Source organism: Cucumis melo, chromosome 12 (assembly GCF_025177605.1).
Source record: "Cucumis melo cultivar AY chromosome 12, USDA_Cmelo_AY_1.0, whole genome shotgun sequence".
Classification (NCBI taxonomy): domain Eukaryota; kingdom Viridiplantae; phylum Streptophyta; class Magnoliopsida; order Cucurbitales; family Cucurbitaceae; genus Cucumis; species Cucumis melo.
In genome coordinates this window covers 10,109,716-10,130,934 of record NC_066868.1, presented here as the reverse complement: position 1 = coordinate 10,130,934, position 21,219 = coordinate 10,109,716, and the positions used below count along the sequence as shown (strand labels likewise).

The following is a 21,219-nucleotide window of genomic DNA, read 5'->3' as shown; positions in this document are numbered from 1 at the left end:
AGGTTCCGCAATATAGACTTTTTCATTCAAGTAACCATTCAAGAAGGCGCTCTTGACATCCATTTGATATAATTTAAACTTGCGGATACAAGATATACCGAGCAAGAGGCAGATAGCTTCAAGTCTGGCAACAGATGTAAATGTTTCATAACAATCAATTCCTTCGACCTATACATAACCCTGAGCCACAAGGCGTGCCTTGTTCCTTGTTACATACCCTGCTTCATTAGTCTTATTTTTAAAAATCCACTTGGTTCCTATAATATTTACTCCTTCAAGTTTAGGAACCAAGCTCCATACATTGTTACGCTTAAATTAGAGTAACTCTTCTTGCATTGCGTTTATCTAATATTCATCCGTAAGAGCAGCATGAATAGATGTGGGTTCAATAGCAGAAGTATAACATAGATCAACAATCATTTTCATATAATCTACTTTATTCTTCTTTCTGGTGGTAATTCCAGCTAAAGAATCACCAATAATCGAGCTTGATGGATGATTCTTCCTAACATGCGATGATGGAATAAGTTCAGTTTCTCCAACTGTTACTTCCTTAGGTCTTGATTTAGTGCTTATGTCAAAACTATTTGTCTTAGTATCAGCTTTAGGTGCATCAGAAAGAGTAGTATTAGGAACTATAGTCACTTTAGGTGCTTCATCATCCTCATCATCAATTCGTTTGTTAATATATTCAGAATCATTTACCACAACATTAATTATTTTCATAATCGTTCTAGTTCTATTGTTGAAAACTCTGTAAGCTCTGCTATTTTGAGAATATCCAAGAAAGAGTCTCAATTTTGATTTAGCATCCCATTTTCTATGATATTCCTTATTAGCAAGAATGTAACAAGTACTTCCGAAAACATGAAAATATTTAATGTTAGGCTTTCTTCCCTTCCATAGTTCATATAGAGTAACGGTAGTTCCAGATCGAGTGGTAATTCTGTTGTGAATATGACAGGTTGTGTTAACAACTTCTGCCTAAAAATGCAACAGCAAATCTTTAGCATGTATCATGACTCGAGCCATCTCTTGTAAAGTTCTATTTTTTCTTCAACTACTCCATTCTGCTGAGGAGTTATAGGAGCAGAATATTTGTGATGTATTCCTTTCGATTCACAGAAGTTATTAAGATCTTCGTTTTAAAATTCCTTACCATGATCACTTCTGATTCAAACAATCTTCTCCCCTTTTTCTCGTTGCAAACTTAAACATAGATTGATATAAACTTTAGTAGTATCAGATTTACCTTCCAAAAATCGAACCCATGTAAATCGGGAAAAGTCATCCACAAGAACAAACACATACTTCCTCCAAGACTTTTAATTTGCATTAGACCCATAAGATCCATATATAGAAGTTCAAGAACTCTATTTGTAGAACATTCCTTTAGACTTTTGTGAGATGATTTAGTTTGTTTTCCAATTAGACAATCTCCACAAAAGAACCTGCTTTTGACATCGATATTTGGAATACCTATAACAGTCTTATCTTTTATAGCTCTATCTATGCTCCTTAAGTTTATGTGTCCTGACTTTCTATGCCACAACCAGGTTTGATCTTCTTTAGTTGAATGACAAACATCTAAATTATTAGAGATCCAATGGTAGCAATTATCCGTCTGTCGACAGCTATTCATAAGAACTCGATTATCTTTATCAATTACTACACAACTGTCTTTGCTAAAATTCACACTGTAACCTTGATCACATAACTAACTTACACTAATCAGATTGGCTTTTAATCCATCCACATATCTAACATCATTTAGACATGGTAGAATATTTTTAGCAATGTTTTCTTTTGCTATGATTTTTTCTTTTGCACCATCTCCAAATGTAATTGACCCGAAGCACATTCCTTCAATTCAGAGAAGAAGAATTTGTTTCTAGTCATGTGTCTAAAACATCCACTGTCAAAATACCATGCATCAGTTGTGGCTTGAATAGTTGTGAAAGCGATATTACATTATCCAGACTATTTAACTCTCGAGACCATACAACTTATTTTTCTTCTATTTTGATTTACAGAATTAGATTTATGCTTCTGACTGCCATACTTTACCTTCCACTGATACAATTTGTCTTTTTGTAGCATATAGCAAAATTATCTAATATGACCTTTTTGACCACAGTAATGACAAACCCATCTAGTAGTTTTAGCTGAAAGGCTAGCAGCTTTCGTTATAATGAATGTATCTGACTTGTCTTTTACTGAAGCAAGAACAAACTTTATTTCAGTTGTAGAATTAATATTTCTTACTGAAGAGTCAAAACCAAGACCATATTTGCTTGAACTAATCTGTGCTGAATTTAATATTATGTTTAAATTCTCAGCCTCTAAATTCAGCATCTTTGCAGATTTTATTGCCTGATCATGTTAATTATGGACTTCTTCCAATGTTAGCTTTAGAGATGATATGACAGACATTAATCGTTCATGTTCTTCCATAAGGTCTTGAATTCTTTCTTTTTGTATTGCTCTGGCTTCAGAATCCTCTTCCCACAGCACTTTGAGCTCCTCAAATGTCAACTCATTATCACAATTTTCTTCAGAACTTTCACTTTCATCTCCAGAATCAATTTCTGTAACGCGTACAGGGAATGCATTCATGCCATTATCTTCTTCACTATCATCAGTGTCCTCATCTAACAAGGTAGCACAAAAATGTTTCTTTTGTCTTCTTAAAAACGTGAGACATTCAGTCGATAATGGCCAACTCCCCCACATTCTCTACATCTGAAAAACCTTCCTTCACTCTCATTTTTCCTTCCAAAGTCGCTCTCCCTCTTGTTTGAGACTTTGTTATACCTTCTTGTATTGTTCTCATCATCTTTTCTTCGATAGTTAGTCAGATTTTGGGCATTTGATCCTGTAGTATTCAAATTTTTGAATTTCTTGACCACCTTAGAAAATTGTTTCGTCAGAAGAGCTATTGATTCATTCATGTTTGCTACGTTATCAGACAGATTTACTGTTGTCTCTTCTTCATATATAGGCTTAAAAGCGATCCCCTTGCCTTTCTTGTCTTCTTTATGAGATATGGTTATCTCGAATGTAAGTAGAGACCCAAATAACTCATCTAGTTTTAATTTGGTAATATCGTGTGCTTCCTCTATGGCAGTGACTTTCATGTCAAATTTTCCTTGCAACGATTGTAGAATCTTGCCTACTATCTTAGATTTAGGAATTTTTTCACCAAGCAGCAGCGATTCATTAGCAATTTCCAAAACTCTCTCATTGTAATTTGAAACAGATTCATCTTCAGACATTTTCAAGACTTCAAATTTTAATGTTATCAACTGCATTCTAGATATCTTAACTTTTGTAATACATTCATAAACAACTTCCAATATTCTCCATGCTTCTTTAGCTGTACTACAAGAGTTTATAAGTTTAAACACATTTAGATCAACACCATTAAAAATTGCATTTAAAGCTCTAGCATTCCCAACTAATGCTTGTTCTTCAGCATCAGTCCAGTCAACTTATGGTTTTGGAACTGAAACACCATCCACAGTGCTCATCGGAGGTTCATATCCAGCCACAAGAGCTCTTCATGCTCTCTCATCTAATGCTTTAATAAAAAAAATATCATGTGAGGCTTCCAGTATGAGTAATTTTTACCATCCAGCATAGGAGGTCGTGAAGCTGAAGGTCCTTCTCTAATTATCTCCATGATCTTGCAACCTGTTCTGATACCAATTGAAAAACGATGTGAGATAATCAAATAAACATTTAGTTAATTCAAAAGTAAATAATTGTTGTAATAACTAGAGGGACAGCAGAAGAGAATAACACAAGAAACTTTGGTAACCCAGTTCGGCCAATGTTGCCTACGTCTGGAAAGCTGCGCACAACCCTGATGAGTAATATTATTATGATTCACACTTAGTCAATATATATCGATACAACATATGAACTTTGTTTAACTATATGACTATTTAACATGCTTATTAGCTTCAGACTTAAGGCTCCCTCTAAATGCATGATGAATCTCTTCAATGATATCTTTATACTCTTTTGAAGTTTACTGTGACCACTCAAATTACTGTTTCGTCTTTTTCATTACTCATCATAAGATTCAACTTAGATCAACATATTGATCCCCTAGACATAAGATCGCACTACCTTTTTTGTATCTGCAGCTTTTACAATGAATCTAACTGTCAATCTTCTGCCGTGAATACCTTTTACGTTTTTGTCAGTTCAACTTCCTTATATTCAACAAAGAATATTTTTATATATACTACCTATATATAATTCTATTTTCACAAAGATATTTTACAAGGTTCTTAAAATAAAGGAGAATATTTTTATCTTTTTTAAAAAAAACTAATTATCTTATATTTAAAAAGATAATTTCATATTTTCTTTTAGACACAAATAAAAGCTAATTCTCTTCCAAAATTCTTAGGTTTCAAACATACAAAATCAAAAAGGGATTTTTTCATCAATATATCCACGGTTGAAGCCATTCAGAATAATTTTCTTCAATCAAATTAGCAATATAAGTTATCGACGTACTATCTCGATCACAAGATAAATTTGAATTTGAATTCTCTTAAAAATGCAACTTAAAATGTTTCTACTTATCACAATATTATTCATTTAGATTCCTTTTCTTGTAAGAAGGGCAACAATCAGATTTAAGCTTTAAAGGTGGTAATGGAATGGGAAGCCCAGCTATAGTGGGCCACTGGGCCTTGTTTTGTAATCCATACCACTTTGCATTCCCACGTGTTATAATTCATCACTCTCTTCTTCTGGATCCTCCCCCTTTTTTGTTCCTTCCTTCTTCTCTTTGCCTTCCCCCTCGGAAACTTCTCCAAATTCCAATTTCGTTATCTCCCTCATCCTCTAAGTCCAATCGAGCCCCTGTACGACCGACTCCCCATCTCTAAGAAAGAAAAAACTTCGGGTTGCTCGTGGCTGTAGCGCCAAAGAGAAACCATAAGTTTATTCTTTTTCTTTTTCTTTTTCTTTTTCTTTTTCTTTTTCTTTTTCTTTAAAAAAATCTCATTAAGTTACTCAATAATGGTGTTTATGGCGTTTTTTTTTTAAATTAAAAAATAAAATTGCGCTGTACCTGTTTGTTAATAGAGAAGACAAGTGGTTGAAAAGGAGACGAAGAAGATTTAAAGAATGCATGGTGGCTTCTCTAGTTTAATTCATTTAAAAAAGAAAAGAAAAGTTCAATTCGATTAAAAAGTGTTTTCTAATTGACTACCTTACTCTGTCATATGCAACTTGAAAATACATAAATCCGCCGACTGATTATTCTCAAGTCAAAAGCAGTGGCCTTCCCTGGTCTTAAACAACATTCCTTCACCGCAGCTGATACTCAACAATTGGTGTGCTGACAATCAACACCTCATAGAACAACAATCGTATAATTCTCTCAAACATAGAGTAATACTTTGTTTTGTTCTTCCCATAGGCCATAAGTGCAAAGTTTCCAACTTCTCCATGCTCTGATTCTTACTTTCTTTGCAGGAACTATGTGTATTGCGGCATTTGTTTGGCAGTCTCATTCACTATACTCCCTCATTCTCTTCCAGAACAGAGATGAATATCACAACAGGCAAATAAATCTATATTTCTCTGTACCCTCCTCCCTCCCCCCTTAAATGCAATAGAGATTATGTATGATGGCCATATGAGATTATAATTACAGGCCTACGAAACCGATGTCATGGTGGGAGGACCATGAGATAGCAGGAGGGAGAGACGAGGTTGGGGGCGGAACTTGGTTAGGTTGTTCAAGGAAAGGCAAGGTTGCATTTGTTACTAATGTGTTGGAACCTCATGAAATCCCTGAGGCTAAAAGCCGTGGAAATCTTCCTCTTCTCTTTCTGCAGGTTATATAGCATCATCATATGTCTTTGTATGATATATCATTGGAAGTGCTTTCGACTAGGGCGAAATTTCATTTAGAAATTCTAAAGTTCCTACCTTAAGAGCTAATTTCATTTTCACACTTCATCCTTAATTTCTTAATTCTTATTATGCTTTCTTTTTCGTATTATTTTCTGCACATACTATCTACTAACTTTTCAAAGAAGGAATTTGCTCTTACCAACTTATCTATTTTCTCTACACACCTTTGCTTCCCAATCTCTCATCAACACACACCCACCTCTCATTATACGCATATAGTTCATCTCATTCTTCTGTTTCAAACTTATCTCACTCAATTTTTTTCTTGTAATTTAAAATACAAAAACAAAACAAATGCAAAATGTTAAAATACTTTTTGTTAAAAAAAAGCATTTTATATAGAACTTCTACAAAAGCATTTGTAAACACCTTGCTGTTGAAGTCATGTTCAACTCTGGAATCTATGATCTATCTCAAGATCTTCTAGTCGAATCCATTTACAGTTATCCTCCATCTTTAACAAATAATAGTGAAATAACAGAGCACAAAGAGTCCAAAGGAATTTGCAGAGGAGATAAAGGCAGAAGCGTATCGATATAATGGATTTAACCTAGTCGTAGCTGACATAAGTACTAAAACCATGGTTTATATCTCCAACAGAACAAAAGGGGATCATATTCTCATTCAGGAGGTGCCTCCTGGTTTACATGTTTTATCTAATGCAGAACTTGATTCCGCTTGGCATAAGGTTTGTAACTCCTAATCTTGACGTTATTCAAGTCATGCATATATATATATATATATATATATGTATGTATGTATATGTATATATATGTGTGTGTATATATATTGTGTGTGTGCACGCGCGCGCATATATACAGACGCACATATGAAAAGGCAACTAACCTGGAAGAAACAAAAGGTGAAGAAAAATAAAATAGTGAGAGATTGAAGGCTTTGCTTACATGCAGGTGCAGCGCTTGAGGCTAAAATTTAATGAACAGCTTCGTATATATGGTGAAGGTGAAATACCTGAGAAAGCGATGGTTGAGAGATTAATGAGGGACCATGTTAAAGCTGATGAAAGCAAACTTCCTCATATATCCTCCCCTGACTGGGAGTACAATACAAGCTCTGTCTTTGTCCAATTTCAGACCCCTCTGGTAAGCAGACAATTTGTTTTCATTCACAGCTGACAATTTTGACTTAGTTTTTAATAATTTTCAACGCACAGGGATGTTTTGGCACCAGAAGCACATCTGTATTGACTATAACTAAAACAGGAATGGTACACTTTTATGAGACTTATCTAGAAACAGGTACTTGGAAGGAAAAAACATTGAGTTACTTCATTGAATAGTGGAACTAACAATGTATAGAAGCTAGATAAGAATAAGAATTGTTGGTCAGCATATTTCAAAATCTTCGTTGAGTTTGTACGATGTCCACAGTCTTTCACCTTCTCCTTATCTGCATACGGGGTTATTTATGTGGATGCTTTCGCATTATTTAATTGCGCAGAACAAGTAAAAGTGTGGCGGCCCACTTATTGGCCAAATTTGCTCTTTCTTGTCGGGTTTCCTCTTGTTGGGTTACCGATCCACTGGATTGGCTATCAGTATGTATTGGTTAAATAAGGGTTTTATGGCGTGATGCCTTTGAGCTTGATGCTTTTTTTTCTCAAAAGGAAAAAAAACAAACAAAAAAGAAGCCTTAAGATATGTGAATCATATGGTATATCCTAAAGCAAAAAACCAAGTACGTTTTAAGATGTACTATTGAAATCCATAGATTAGATGCAATGATTTGAAGGCTAAATGAGAAGGGCAGACAGTAAAATTTCTTTATTGAAACACAGAAGCAGGCAGTATATGTTCTTTATTGAAGCACACAAGCACTCAGACTGCCATACACAACCACATGCACATGGCATTCTGCTGGCCATCGAGCAATCAATATGAACGTGGTAGACGAGAGGAAACAAAGAATTTTCATTATCAATCTAGTGCAGATGAAATGGTATTCCAATACATTGAAAACAACTCACCTAGTAAATGATACGCAAATCGATGGTGCAATTCGGTGATCGAAAATAAGTCTTTTACCACAGATAAATCATCTTTTTGCTTGCAACCGTGTTGAAGTAATCTGTGATCAATCCAGCATTCTCTGCTTCCTTATAAATTTCCGTACTTGTTGATTAACCTACCTGAAACTAAATAAACGGTGACCATACTCCTATATACATCATAGGTAGGGGCAAAAACAGCTTCCTTAAGCTTTGCAAAAGTATCTAACACCTCTTGAAAGATCGCCTAAATTCTAATTTTGCTTTATCATTTAAGACTAAATTCTAACATTTTTTTTTAAATCATAGATTTCAAATTTGCATTTTCACCATAAAAATAAAGTGATATCGGATGCACTTTTCGTCACAGATATTATTCATGAATATATATTATTGAGATTATAAGAGGTTACAATTCTCAGAAGAACTGAAGTTGAAAAAAGAAATATACAAATGTTGATTACCTTTTGTAATTTATAAATCAGCTAACCTAACAAAACTCGACTACAAACCTGAGCATAACTTAAAAAGCTTTGTATGAAAAAGAAAATGGATACAACCCATCAACCAAAATCTTCCAACTAATTATAGAGACTTTGATAAAAGGAAAAAAAAGAGTAACAAATAGCGATGCGAGGAAAGGGACGATGGCCTGTACATATTAGCATGCTCATAAACAAATTCAAAAAGCCCAACAAAGACGAAGAAAAATAACGAAAACCATGATGGCACAAAGCATTGTCAAGTCTCGGAAGAAGCAGTTGGCCCACATCTGTATTGTCCTCACCGTCTTCGTCATCCTCTATGTCTCCAGTCCCTTTCTTAGCATCAAGATTGGAGGTTGATTCTATGAGACAAGTCTCGTGATACACATGGCAGCAAAAGAACAGGACGACGGATATGTTTTGTATTAAAAATGGATCATATGAGCCTCGAGTGCCTCCCCGAGTTTTCTACTTAAACCTCCATCATTTTAACATTTGAAGGTTTTTAATTGATCGAGAAACCTTATTTCCATTCCTCTTCCCATGTACTTCATCTTCTTCATTGCTCAAGTAAATTCCATGTCTGGCCTATTTGTAGTACTTAACGAGTAGACTCAGTGTCGGGCTGTTAGAAATCACGCATTACTATCTTGATAGCACAAGGCTCAGTTCTAGTGAAGCAAGAAAATTTCTCGCATGAAAATACCTTTAAAATATCATTGCATCCATGTCTAAGACTGGTTTCCGTCCTGTAATCAGTAATGATTTTAACTAGCCGATCCCGGAGGCTGAAATAGACACAAGGGAAGGATATTAGACCAATGAACATCCAAATACGAATGATAAATCTAATTTCACATACGTTCAATTTGTTTAAATGCAGGCGCAACCTGTAATCTGACAACAAAACTGGTGGTTAAAATGCTTAGTTTCCTGACTCGTTGTGACACAACCTGTCAGAGAATTAAAAAATCTGAGAAAAAAATATCTGGAAGTAGCAAGAAAGATGATAACCCAGTTTTAATGCATCAAAAATCAACTACAAACAGCTTAAGACAATTTCAAACAGAGATTACATGGACTGAGTATAGGCGCACATTACAAAACACTAACCGTATAAATAGCAACCTTGTAAATTGTGCAGAAATTAATGACAACAGAAGAATAAATACACGAGACATTATCAATAAACAATACAAAACCATGCATTATCAAAAAACGATATGAAATCATTAGCTGATTCGACAAAAAACGCCAAGATCCGATTCCCATGTGGTTTTCTTTACTACTTTTTGCCAGTAACAAATAGTATAAGTGCTATATGCTATGCACAACCTGTTGTCTCAGAGAAGAGAAGCGATAGCCCCAAGGACTAAAATTTTTGAAGTAGTTTAATATGCTGAGGATTTTGTGCAATAAAAGACATGACCAAGACCAAATCAGGAAATACAAATCGTTTCCAAAATTAAGAATATAGAAAGGTGGAGCAACCACAGAATTCATTCAAGTAGTTTTAAGAAGAAGCACTGTGAATTGTGATAGACCTGGATTTCTAACCCACCACTAACGTAATTCTAGGCTGGACAACATTAAAACATTAAATAAATAGAATTATACAAGTGAAAGGGAAACACAGTTCCTTTTAAAGGGATATATGCCACTTGCAATAGAAAGACAACAGATATAAACACCACAGAAATTGAAAACTAAAGATTTCAGAAAATGAAGAAAAGCAAGGTATCTCTAAACCATCAGGAACCATGTTGACAATACAAAGAGGATATAGATTGCCAACTGTGTGCTCCAATAACATGCCAAGCTGACAATAATAGAGGACAAACCCTTAAAAATAAATCAGTGTATGGAAAATTAGACAATAAGAGAAGAGCACTTATTGATACCATTTCAGCCTTGTGAAGACAGCTTTATCAGTTCTGCCCAGAGCTCATCATCATGTTGCAGACTAACAAACTCCACTGCCTGTCCATGATGACAACAAGATTTTATAACTAGTTCGTAACCACAACTCAAAAGCGAAAAGAGAACTCAAATGCAAATTTGCGTGCTATCTGGAAACCAAACTGCCTTCAGTCAAAAGATAATGCCAGTACCTCTTCTATATCTCCTAATTTATCAATGGTGACAGCAAGGGCTTGTTTTGCGTTTCCCATTCTTCCAGGAATAGAGACCTGCTCCCAAAAAGATTTTTTGAAATGCAAATATCATATGCCTGAGATTATGTTCACAAAGTCATAAACAGATACAGCATAACCACTAGAAACAGCAATATGTAATTCAAACCTTCTCAACCACTAGAAACAGCAACAGGGATGTTTTGGTACCAGAAGCACAACTGTAATGACTATAACTACAACAGGAATGGTACACTTTTATGAGACTTATCTAGAAACAGGCACTTGAAGGACAAAGCATTGAGTTACTTCATTGAATAGTGGAACAAAGAATCTATAGAAGCTAGATGAGAATAAGAATTGTTGGTCAGTATATGTCAAAATCGTCGTTGAGTTTGTATGATGTATATTATTAGTCCAGGAGACATTCTTTCGACTTCTCCTTAACTGCATATGAGGTTATTTATGAGGATGCTTTCACTTTAATTAATTGCCCAGAACGAGCAATAGTGAGGCCCAAATTGGCCAAATTTGCTCTTTCTTGTCGGGATTCCTCTTGTTGGGTTACTGATGTGCTGGATTGGCTATCACAATGTATTGGAGCAAATCAGAGTTTTCTGGCGTAATGCATTTGAGCTTGATGCTTTGTTTTCAAAAGGAAAAAAACAAACAAACAAAAAAAGAAGTCCATAAGACATTATGTGAATCATATGTATGTATACACATCCAGAAGCAAAAAACCAAGTACTTTCTAAGATGTACTATTGAAATTCATAGGTTAGATGCCATGATTTAACGGTTAAGTAGAAAGGACAACCAATAAATTTTCTTTATTGAAACACACAAGCACCCGGACTGCCATACACAACCACATGCACATGGCATCTGTCCATCGAGCAATCAATATGAACGTGGTAGATTAGGGAAAACAAAGAATATTCGTTAACAATTTATTTAGTGCAGATGAAATGCAATTCCAATACATTGAAAGCAACTCACCTACTCGATGATATGCAAACTGATGGTGCAACTCGGTGATAGATAAAAAAATCTCTTGCCACAGGTGAATCATCTTTTTGCTTGCAACAACATTGAAGTAATTTGTTTATCCATGATAAATCCAGCATTCTCCGCTTCCTTATAAATTTCCTTAGACTTGGCTAACCTCCCTGAAACTAAATAAATGGTGATCATATTCCGATATACATCATATGTAGGGGAAAAACCAGCTTCCTTAAGCTTTGCAAAGTATCTAACAGCCCTTGAAAGATCACCAAGAGCAACAAAAAGCTTTATCACTACATTATAAGCAGGAAGATCAAAAGGACAGTTTGCAGACTCCATTTCCCACACTAAAGATAATGCCTCCCTATATTTCCTGTCTGAGTAGCGACTATGAACTAAGGCAGTATACATAACCATACTCGGTTCATGTCCAGATTCAACATACCAGCAATAAAGTTTCTCAGCAATTTCAAATTTACGAAGCCTTGTGCAGACCTTAATTATAGTTGTACTATCTTGTTGGTTCAACTTCAAGGCTTCTCTTTGTCCTAGCTCTTCCAGTAAGTTAAGAACCAATACGTTTTTATCAGGGTTTTTACCAAGCTCCAATATCAACTTCACATAGACGCTGGGATCCAACATTCTCTTACCCTTCTTCGCAGCTACAAGAAGCTTCCAAGCAAGATTTAAGCTCCCACCTTTGATAAACCCTCTCATCATTGCCTCCAGCACACCACGACTTGCAAGTTTAGTGAACTCTTCCAAGTTTACAGGTACCTTCAGTTCGTGGTTCCTTGAAAGGACCTCAACGGTTGAGGCCAAAACACGATCATCTGGAAAGAGTCGACGTTGTTCCTGTACCCAACAGAACGTCTTTAGAGCTCTATCAGGAAGACCCATATGCCCTAGTTCCTTGATTGTCAATGAAAGAGATCCCTTCTGCAAAAACGGACCCCACCGATTGAGAACCTTGGACACATTTTCCTCTGGGGATAGATCTCTAATCGCCCTAGCAAGGCCAATAAGAAAATCAGGACGCTTGTAGACTTTCTTAGACAGCAAAGCACGCGAAGACACCGTTGTTGTTGGGCGGATTTTAGGGTTAGGAAGTCTTGGTGGTCGTAGCTTGTGTGGCAGTGGGAGAGGAAGAGGTCTCTCCCGATTCAATTTACCAGGTTTCTGAGGGATTCTCCCTTGGAAGAGTGATGAAATAGCTTCAATTTCATCTGAATCCCAAACAACATCAGTATCCTTGGTATAATCATAAGCATGGATTTCTTCATGCTCATCTTGGAAAATCTTAGAGGAAATCAAATCGGTGAAGGATGGGGAAGGGGCAGAGGTTTTGTTGTTCAAGAATTGGTTGACGGCAGGGTCAGGAGGAAGCTTGGCCCGTCGTGGACAGAGGAGGTTTTTGGGTGGGCGTCTTCTGGAGTTAGCCTTGAAATGAACCATCGTAATCTGGCAGCCAATTCCTCCATTTCCTTTCACCAGAATGGAAGACACTGAAGTTGCTGAGACAATGGAATGCATAATTCTGAGAGCGAAGCTTTGAAGGTGCAAAGTAAAGACTCCACGGGGTTATCAAAATAGTTTTCTACCAAAACTTGACCTTACAAGTGACAACAAAACTACATGAACCTATCCAATTTGTAGCATCAATGATGCATTCTGTTTCCCTTCGGTCTTCTCTCTCTCTCGTCTCTTTTATACATTGTAGCCCCTTGGTCTCGTTCTAGCTTCTTCCTCTAGCTCCTTGGCCTTGCTTCGAATTTGTCCTATGGAAGAAACAACCATGAATTTCACAAGAAAATGACATATAAAATAACTATCTGCACCAAACACTTCAACTCTAACTTAATAAAAGACACACAAATCCACCATGATTTGGATTTGTTCGACTACCCCAGAAATAACAAGAATGCAGTGCAGCAGACTATAAACAATACTGAAAACATATGTGAAGTACGAAATGGAACAAAGTCCGATAGACATTTTCAAACTTGTATTTTGAGGAACATACTTCTAGGCAACACAATGATGAAAGACAACAGAAGAAGCCATACCATAAATAAAATTGATTATAAGATTCAAATTTTGAAGATATTCTTCAAAGCAACAAATGCCCACAAGAATCTTCTATTCAAGAGGGGAACTGAAGGGAGAAAAAAGCTGCAAAAACCGTTTTAATGGACGGCTCTCTGCGATTTGGAGCCGTGAGGTGAGAGTCAGAGGGGTGAGCGTGAGACAGAGGAGGAGCGGTAGTCGGTCACTGGTGGAGGACGTGAACGTGAGTCTGAGTCAAGAGAGGTGAAAATCTGAGAGTGGGATAATGAGCAATGGAGAGGTGGAGCGACGGCCGCCGTGAGGATGAAGTCGTGAAGGTGAGTTACTGAGCTGAGTGAGAAAGATGCAACCTGAGAATAGAGATTGAGAGGCCGTGACTTTGAAGAAGAAGATATAAATTCTATTATAACATAAGATATATAAATAGTCTTTTCAAAAATATAAAAAAGCTTTAGAGTTAATAATTCCAAAAACGGAAAAAGTTCAGAACGCACGGTGTAAAATACTAAAAATATCACCTCAAGCACTTCGTCAATAACGTGTGTAATATATTTACGATTTCGTTTAGATATGTCTATAATTTATATTTAATATATATGCGATCGTTTAGATATAACTATAATTTACGCGATTGTTTATATATGGCTACAATTTATACGCAATCGTTTATATACAGATACATTTTATCTTTCAATTCCATCTTTTAATTTTAGATTTGGAGACAATTTTTTTAAAAAAAATTTGGTACACAATTTTTTTAATTCTTTTGCTACACAATCGTTTAGATTTCTTTACACAATCGTTTAGATTTCTTTACACGATCGTTTACTTTTTTTTTACAACTGTTTACATTTAGCTACTTCAATTCAAATGAATTTTTTTCAAGATTTTTTATACACACGATCGTTTACTTTTCTAAACGATCGTTTACATTTGACTACTCCAATCTAAATGATTTTTTTGTTTATTTTTTTTTAAACGATCGTTTACATTTGCCTACTCTAATCTAAATGATTTTTTTTTCAAGATTCTTTATACACGATCTTTTAGATTTTGCTATTTTTTTTTTACACAGTCTTATACACATTAGATTTTGCTATTTTACACATTCTTATACAAAGTTGTTTAGATTTGGTCACCCAAATACAAACGCGTAAAAGAAAACAAGAAAGACGATGGAAAGAAATCGCAACGAGAATAGGAAAAGTAGAAAGACGATGGAAAGAAATCAAAGAAAAAAAAAAGAAAGATGAAAAGAAGAAAAATGATGGAAAGATTAAAAGACATAAATAAAGAATTGAAAAATAAGAAAGATGATGGAAAGAAATCGCATAAAATAAAAAGAAGAAAGACGAAATCGCAGGGAAAGAACGAAGAAGACGAAATAGAGGAGGAAGACGAATCGCGAGGAAGAAAGAAAGATGGAAGGGCAAATCTTGAATATTTAAAAAATGACTAACTTCATGGGCTTTGTTACACGGACCGTAAATAGTTTGGTGTTTTGTTATATTTACAATAGTTTTCCATATATACAGGTGTATGTAATTATTTTTAAACTATTTTTTTAGAATTTTTTTTAATAACGTTATTTAAAAAAAATGTCTAAAATAGGGTAGTGAAGGGGATCTACATTTATAGCTGAGTTGACAACAAAAGTTGTGGATGGGGCCTCGTCTTCAATGAGTTGGGTGCATGGACCTTACACCTTTTTCTTTTTTCTTTTTTTTTTATATATATTAAATAGGAAATTATATCAAATAACAAAAAAAAATTAGAAAAAAGTTGCCTATGACATTTTTTTTTACTGCAATACGACAAATATGACGAGTAATCAGATATATTGGATGGCTATCAAAAGGCTATGAAAGGGTTATCTGCTTTTAAATTTGCTCTTTTGCAATTTAGAAAATTTAGTGACATGGGTCTTATTGTCTTTTTTTTTTTTTTTTTTGCTATTTTTGTAAATGTCCCTATCAAATATCCCAATTTTCAAATTTCAATCTTAAAAATATCTTTTTCTTATTAAATTAGCATCACCTTTCCAATTTTAACTATTTCGTTATTAGATATCATAATCTTCAATTTTCAATTTTCCTTATTAAATTCACCTACCCTATTTTAATTTGATTATTTCTCAATCAAAATTATACATTTTTTTCCAATATTCAATTTTACTAGAAAATATATATATTAACAAAATATGTTATTAAAAAATATATTAAACAAATATTTGCAATCCACCGATATTAATAAAATATTTTAAGAAAAGGGTTAAAATAATTGTATTAAATGTGTTAAATGGGAAGTAAAAAACCTTAGTTAATGTTTAAAATAAATGGAAAGAAAAAAAAACTTTAGCATTAAGGAAAACCTACAAAATTGCCAAATTTAATGTGTCAAAATAAAAAAGGAAAACTTACATAAATGTAACAAAACTGTAAACTATTTACGACCCGTATAACAAGCCCATTAAAACAAATTATTTTTCCAGAATTCTTTATTTGCCCTTAATTTTTTATAACGATCTTTCAAATCTGATGTTCTTCTTCTTCCCAATTTTTTCACGATCGTTCTTTCCGAGTTATTCGTCTCATCTTTTATATATCCTTTATCTTGATCATTCTTTGCCTTTTTCGTAATTTTTGACAACATTCGCTCCCATATCCATCATCTTCAAAAACATCATTTCTCTTCTTATCATCTTGGACAATCAAGATCGTTTATATTGCTCTGTTAATATCGTCCCAGTGATTTTGGTTTCGATGAATATTCTAAATATTATTTTTTCTTTGAACTATTTAGTTGATTATAAAATTTCGTTCATAATTATATATTTTAGCGTAGAATGTTTAGAATATATAGGTATTACTATAAGACATCTTGTATTTGGTTATGAAGATTTTGATTACTGTTTACGTTGATTTAAGAATTTATATTTCAGTATGAATGTCGTTTTTGTTTTTTGTTGTTTGTAAGAATTTAATTTGTTTTTTTCGTTTTGAACTTTTAAGAATCATTGTAAGAATTGTGTATTTCATTATGAAGATCGATAGTTTGAAGTTTTTCACGATAATTTTCATTGAATTACTTGATCGTTTACCTCTATCAACATCATCATTTAGCAATATAAAGACGATCATTTTGCTATAAGAACACAATCGTTTATCTTTATGAACACGAAAATTTTCAATATTTTGTATGATCAGCATCTTTAAACGATCATGTATCAAAACCAATATGATGGTTTAAACGATCAGCGTCTTTAAACGATCGTATATCAAATTCAATACATGGTTTAAACGATCAGTGTCTTTAAACGATCGTCTATAGCTTATTCTATACGATGATTTAATTTACTATATACGATCGTCTATTAGTGTTAAACGATCGTTTAGTATTTATTAACTTCTTTGCACGACCGTTTAGTATTCTCTTATTACATCTAAATACGTACTTAATTATATTTTTTTCCATATTAGAATGTCTATTCCTATTGTTGTTTTATATGGAGGACAATAGAATGTCTGCAATGTTTATAGAATTACTCAGTGCCTGGAATTTTGGTAGATCGTGAGTCAGCTTTAGTTCTTTGCTTGCTTTGACATGTAAACAACTTGAATTGGACGAATTAGTAGAATTATCTATTTTACTTGATTTTTGGTAAAAGTAATGTTAAACTGTGGTGCTAATAAAGAAGAACAATGATGTTGCTCGGTATTTAGCTTTTGCTAAAGATGCAACTAGTAGACATCCATTAGTTGCCCATGTAAGTGTTAATTGTCTGGGAATGTCTTCTTCATCTAGTAGTGTACGAGAGAATGTTGATATCTCACTAAATATAGGTTTTCTTTTTTTGTTTCAAATGATGAAGTTATAAGAGACATCTCTTATTATTCTGAAAAAGTTTATTTGAAAGTAAATAAGTGCTTTCAAAGTGTTTTTGCATGATAACAGTGAAGAACAACTTTCAATTTAGGACTACAGTATCAAATTTGAGGTCTCTTGAATTTAGATGTCTGCAAAAAGGCTGAAAATGGTATGTAAGGTCATCTCGTTATAAGAAGAGTGATTTGTGGATGCTACGAAAATACACTTCTAACCATGATTGTCCATTGAGTACTACCCAAAGTTCTCACATGCAAGCTTCTTCAACAGTAATTAGCAATTGTTTGATAGATGATTTTAGATTCATATCTACTGATCGTTCCATTCCTCAAGAGATTGTGCATAAGGCTCGTACAAATCTTGGAGTTAATATAAGTTACCAAAAAGCTTGGAGAGCGAAAGAACATATGGTAAAGATATTACATGGTGACACTGTTGAAGCGTATGCATTGATTCCAAGATTCTTTGATAAATTAGTTGAATCTAACCCAGGTATGATCAGTTTTGTATATCAAATTTAAATTCATTTGCAAATAGATGTAGATAGACTAATATCACAGTCTATCTAGATAGACCAATATTAGCATCTTCCATATTCTTTATGTTCTTTTTTGTTTGTGCTGATAAAAATGTATTTTTAATTATTATAGGTACATGCACTACTTTAGAAATGGATAATAGTGGTCATTTCAAGTTTTGCTTTATGGCTTTTGGTGCATCAATTGAGGGGTGAAAATATTGTAGACCTATTATTTCAGTTGATGGGGACATTTTTTAAGTGTAAGTTTGATGGCATCCTATTACCAACTTCATCACAAGATGGTAACAATCAAATCTTCCCTTTTGCTTTAGCCATTGTAGATTCTGAAAATGATGTATCATGAACATGGTTTTTTGAGAAGATACGAGGTAGTTTTTCAGAGCGGACTAATTTAGTCATTGTTTCTGATATGCATCTTAGCATCCCTAAAGGAGTTTTAAGAGTGTTTCCTGATGTTGAGTATTGTGTGTGTACAAAACATGTTTTAAGTAACTTGAAACTCCATTTTAAGGATCCACTACTTGATAAGTATTTCTTTAGCTATGCTTATGCCTACACGGTTGAAGAATTTGAGTACCACATGAGATGCATGGAGTCAGTTTGTCTAAGTATTAGAGATTATCTTAGTAGTGTTGGTTTTGAGAAGTGGTTTCGGACATATTTACATAGACGAATGTATAGAATGATGACATCAAATTGTGCAGAAAGTGTAAATTCAGTGTTTAAAGATCTTAGAGAAGTACTTGTGGCTACGATGCTTTGTCCAATTAAGGATGTATTGCAAAAGTGGTTTTATGAAAGAAGTAAAGCTGCTTCTATAATGAAAAGTCATTTGACTTCTTGGGGCTGAGAACGTTCTGTGTTTAGAACATGAAAAGTCGAGAAGATTATTGGTAAGATTTTTTTTTCATCTCGGACAGTTAGAGATAGATTGCTATCTTTATCTATCCGATAGATAAAGATGACAATCTATTTGTTCCAGTCTCAGATAGGCACCGATAGATTGATATCTATATATATATATGATGTATACAGAGATTGAAATCTATTTCTTATTATTTTATTAATTGTCCTTATTTGTGTTATGTATTAGGTTAATCCAATAAGTACGATTGAATACCAAGTAACTGATGGAAATCAACAGTCTGTTATGAAGTTAAACGTGAGATGTTGTAGTTGCCGAGTATAGGATGTTGAAGAAATTCCTTGTACACATGCTCTTACTGTTCTACGAATGCTTAATTTAGATACCTATTCTTATGTATCTGAGTTTTATAATAGAGAAACACTATCAGTAACATACAATGGTTGTATTCAACCTGTTGGATCTCATTTTGATTGGAGAGCGGTATATTCTGTCATGAAAATATTACCTCCAGTCTTTAAACGGCAGGCTGAAAGACCAAGAAAACAAAGAATTCCATAATATGTTGGTGAATTTAGTAGTTCAACCAGATGTTTCAATTGTAATCGTAATAGGAATTGTAAGAAAGGTTTGAACAATTAATGAAAATGCGTTTTCATTATTATGTATACACATTTGATATTAAATTTGATGGAGAGTTAATATTGTTTAGACATTAGTGTGATACATATAAACGATCGCTTAATATTTTTCACATGTACATTTAGAAAATCGATTTGACTTAATTGCTTGGTGGTCTATGATATTTTACATGATTGTTTAAATTAATTGAAAAATTCGTGATCGTTTAGATATTAGTATTGTTTGTGTATTAAGAAGATCGTTTAGACTTTACTAAACGATCACTTAAAGACATATGCACGATCTTTTACATTAGTGTGATACATATAAACAATCGCTTAATCTTCTTCACATGTACGTTTAGGAAATCGGTTTGACTTAAGTGGATGGTGATCTATGATATTTTACATGATCATTTAGATTAATTGGAAAATTTGCGATCGTTTAGATATTAGTGTGGTATATATAAACGATCGCCTAATATTGTTTATGTGTATTAAGAAGATCGTTTAGACTTTATTAAACGATCACTTAAAGATATATGCATGATCTTTTACATTTTTCTACACGAATGTTTTTATATCTTTTCACAATTGTTTTGTGATATCTATCTAAACAAATACAAACATTCAGTCAAAAGTTTATTAAAATTAAAAAGTAAAAACTGGACATGTACATGAACCAAATATACATTTATTTACCAAAAGAATTTATTTGCTCAAAGTTCTAATACATATTGTTGTCTAAACAGTTTCATGTTATTCATAGTTAGACAATCATGGTCAACATTTGTTACAATGCATCCAATAAGTTTGACACAAAAATCTCACAATCTAATGAACGACCTTTTTGTACTGTGTTATTGATCTCACTACTGTCCAAAGGCCCTATTTAAAACGTTTTGAATACACATGTATTCCAATTGTAATTGCCAGTGAGGGGATGCATCGTGCAGGCATTTCAAGAGCTCCATCAACAAGTTTTTATTCAATATATTTCGGCATTGAGTCGAACACATAGATCTTGCATTTCTTCATATCAGCTGCAACAACCAACTAGTGTTCTTTTATGTTGATGCAGCCAATCACGTAGTTGACATCTCCCCAACCTTTTTTATCATGGAAATCACCAACAGCTGAATTAAAATAGTAATCCAAATCTGGTTCTGTCCATAGTGCTAAGTATGTTGTTGTGTCTATCCATTCAGCTTTCTTATTGTCTGCTGTCAGCACATAATTATCAAAAAGTCATTGTCTAACTATACAGTGTTCTTTAGTGATTCCAGTCTTGAAGAACAAGTAAAAAAATTTAGTCAAAATATAATTATGCAGTTTAACTTCTATAGAAAAAAAATTAAAGAATAACAACTTACCATAAACGCCGAATCTAGTACTCTAAAAGTATATTTGCAAAGTTGCTTGATATGCAACATTTTATTCTGCAAGTGGTATAATAACAAATCCATAGTCTACAAAAAAAAAAAAAACGATTGTTTAGTGAATAGAAGTGATGATTTAAGTCATCGTTTAGCAAATACAAGTGATCGTTTACAACATTCTTTTCCTTACTAAGCGATCGTGTATTATATATAAACTATCATTTGGTTAGATAAAGTATATTGTACTCGATCATGTAGTTTTATATATAAAATGAAATTTAGAAAGAGT

At 33.7% G+C, this 21,219-nt stretch overlaps 3 protein-coding genes across 9 annotated transcripts in view; 1 reads left to right on the top strand and 2 right to left on the bottom strand.

Annotated features, from left to right (window-relative positions):
* The first annotated feature begins 4,781 nt into the window (after positions 1 to 4,781).
* LOC103500621 (uncharacterized) lies at positions 4,782 to 7,451 on the top strand. 4 transcript variants are annotated; one of them, XM_051079856.1, is made up of 7 exons: positions 4,806 to 4,883; positions 5,341 to 5,415; positions 5,500 to 5,587; positions 5,681 to 5,864; positions 6,425 to 6,631; positions 6,855 to 7,046; positions 7,118 to 7,451. In XM_051079856.1, the coding sequence occupies exons 3-7, from the start codon at positions 5,505 to 5,507 to the stop codon at positions 7,241 to 7,243; spliced, it is 792 nt and encodes a 263-aa protein (XP_050935813.1). In that variant the 5' UTR covers positions 4,806 to 4,883; positions 5,341 to 5,415; positions 5,500 to 5,504; the 3' UTR covers positions 7,244 to 7,451. The 4 variants fall into 4 exon arrangements, with proteins under 4 accessions (XP_008462211.1, XP_050935813.1, XP_050935812.1 ...); XM_051079855.1 differs by having other exon boundaries at positions 4,821 to 4,960; positions 5,341 to 5,393; XM_008463989.3 differs by having other exon boundaries at positions 4,782 to 5,415.
* Positions 7,452 to 8,322: 871 nt separating this feature from the next.
* LOC103500583 (vacuolar protein sorting-associated protein 41 homolog) overlaps positions 8,323 to 21,219 on the bottom strand; it is a 75,384-nt gene continuing 62,487 nt past the window's right edge. Inside the window, exons 18-19 of the mRNA XM_051079851.1 lie at positions 9,143 to 9,224; positions 8,323 to 9,061 (exon numbers count right to left, since the gene is read on the bottom strand). Coding sequence (XP_050935808.1) covers positions 9,038 to 9,061; positions 9,143 to 9,224 — 106 coding nt within the window. The 3' untranslated portion in view covers positions 8,323 to 9,037. The remainder of the gene's footprint in view (positions 9,062 to 9,142; positions 9,225 to 21,219) is intronic.
* LOC103500594 (pentatricopeptide repeat-containing protein At2g01860) lies at positions 9,143 to 14,024 on the bottom strand. Of its 4 annotated transcripts, none has more exons than XM_008463951.3 (6): positions 13,640 to 14,021; positions 11,568 to 13,351; positions 10,548 to 10,625; positions 10,338 to 10,416; positions 9,327 to 9,389; positions 9,143 to 9,224 (listed from the first exon to the last, which is right to left on the bottom strand). In XM_008463951.3, exon 2 carries the CDS (start codon positions 13,104 to 13,106, stop codon positions 11,637 to 11,639), a length of 1,470 nt encoding a protein of 489 aa, XP_008462173.2. In that variant the 5' UTR covers positions 13,107 to 13,351; positions 13,640 to 14,021; the 3' UTR covers positions 9,143 to 9,224; positions 9,327 to 9,389; positions 10,338 to 10,416; positions 10,548 to 10,625; positions 11,568 to 11,636. The 4 variants fall into 4 exon arrangements, with proteins under 4 accessions (XP_008462173.2, XP_008462181.2, XP_050935810.1 ...); XM_008463959.3 differs by having other exon boundaries at positions 13,756 to 14,021; XM_051079853.1 differs by lacking the exons at positions 9,143 to 9,224; positions 9,327 to 9,389 and adding an exon at positions 9,396 to 10,255 and having other exon boundaries at positions 13,640 to 14,024.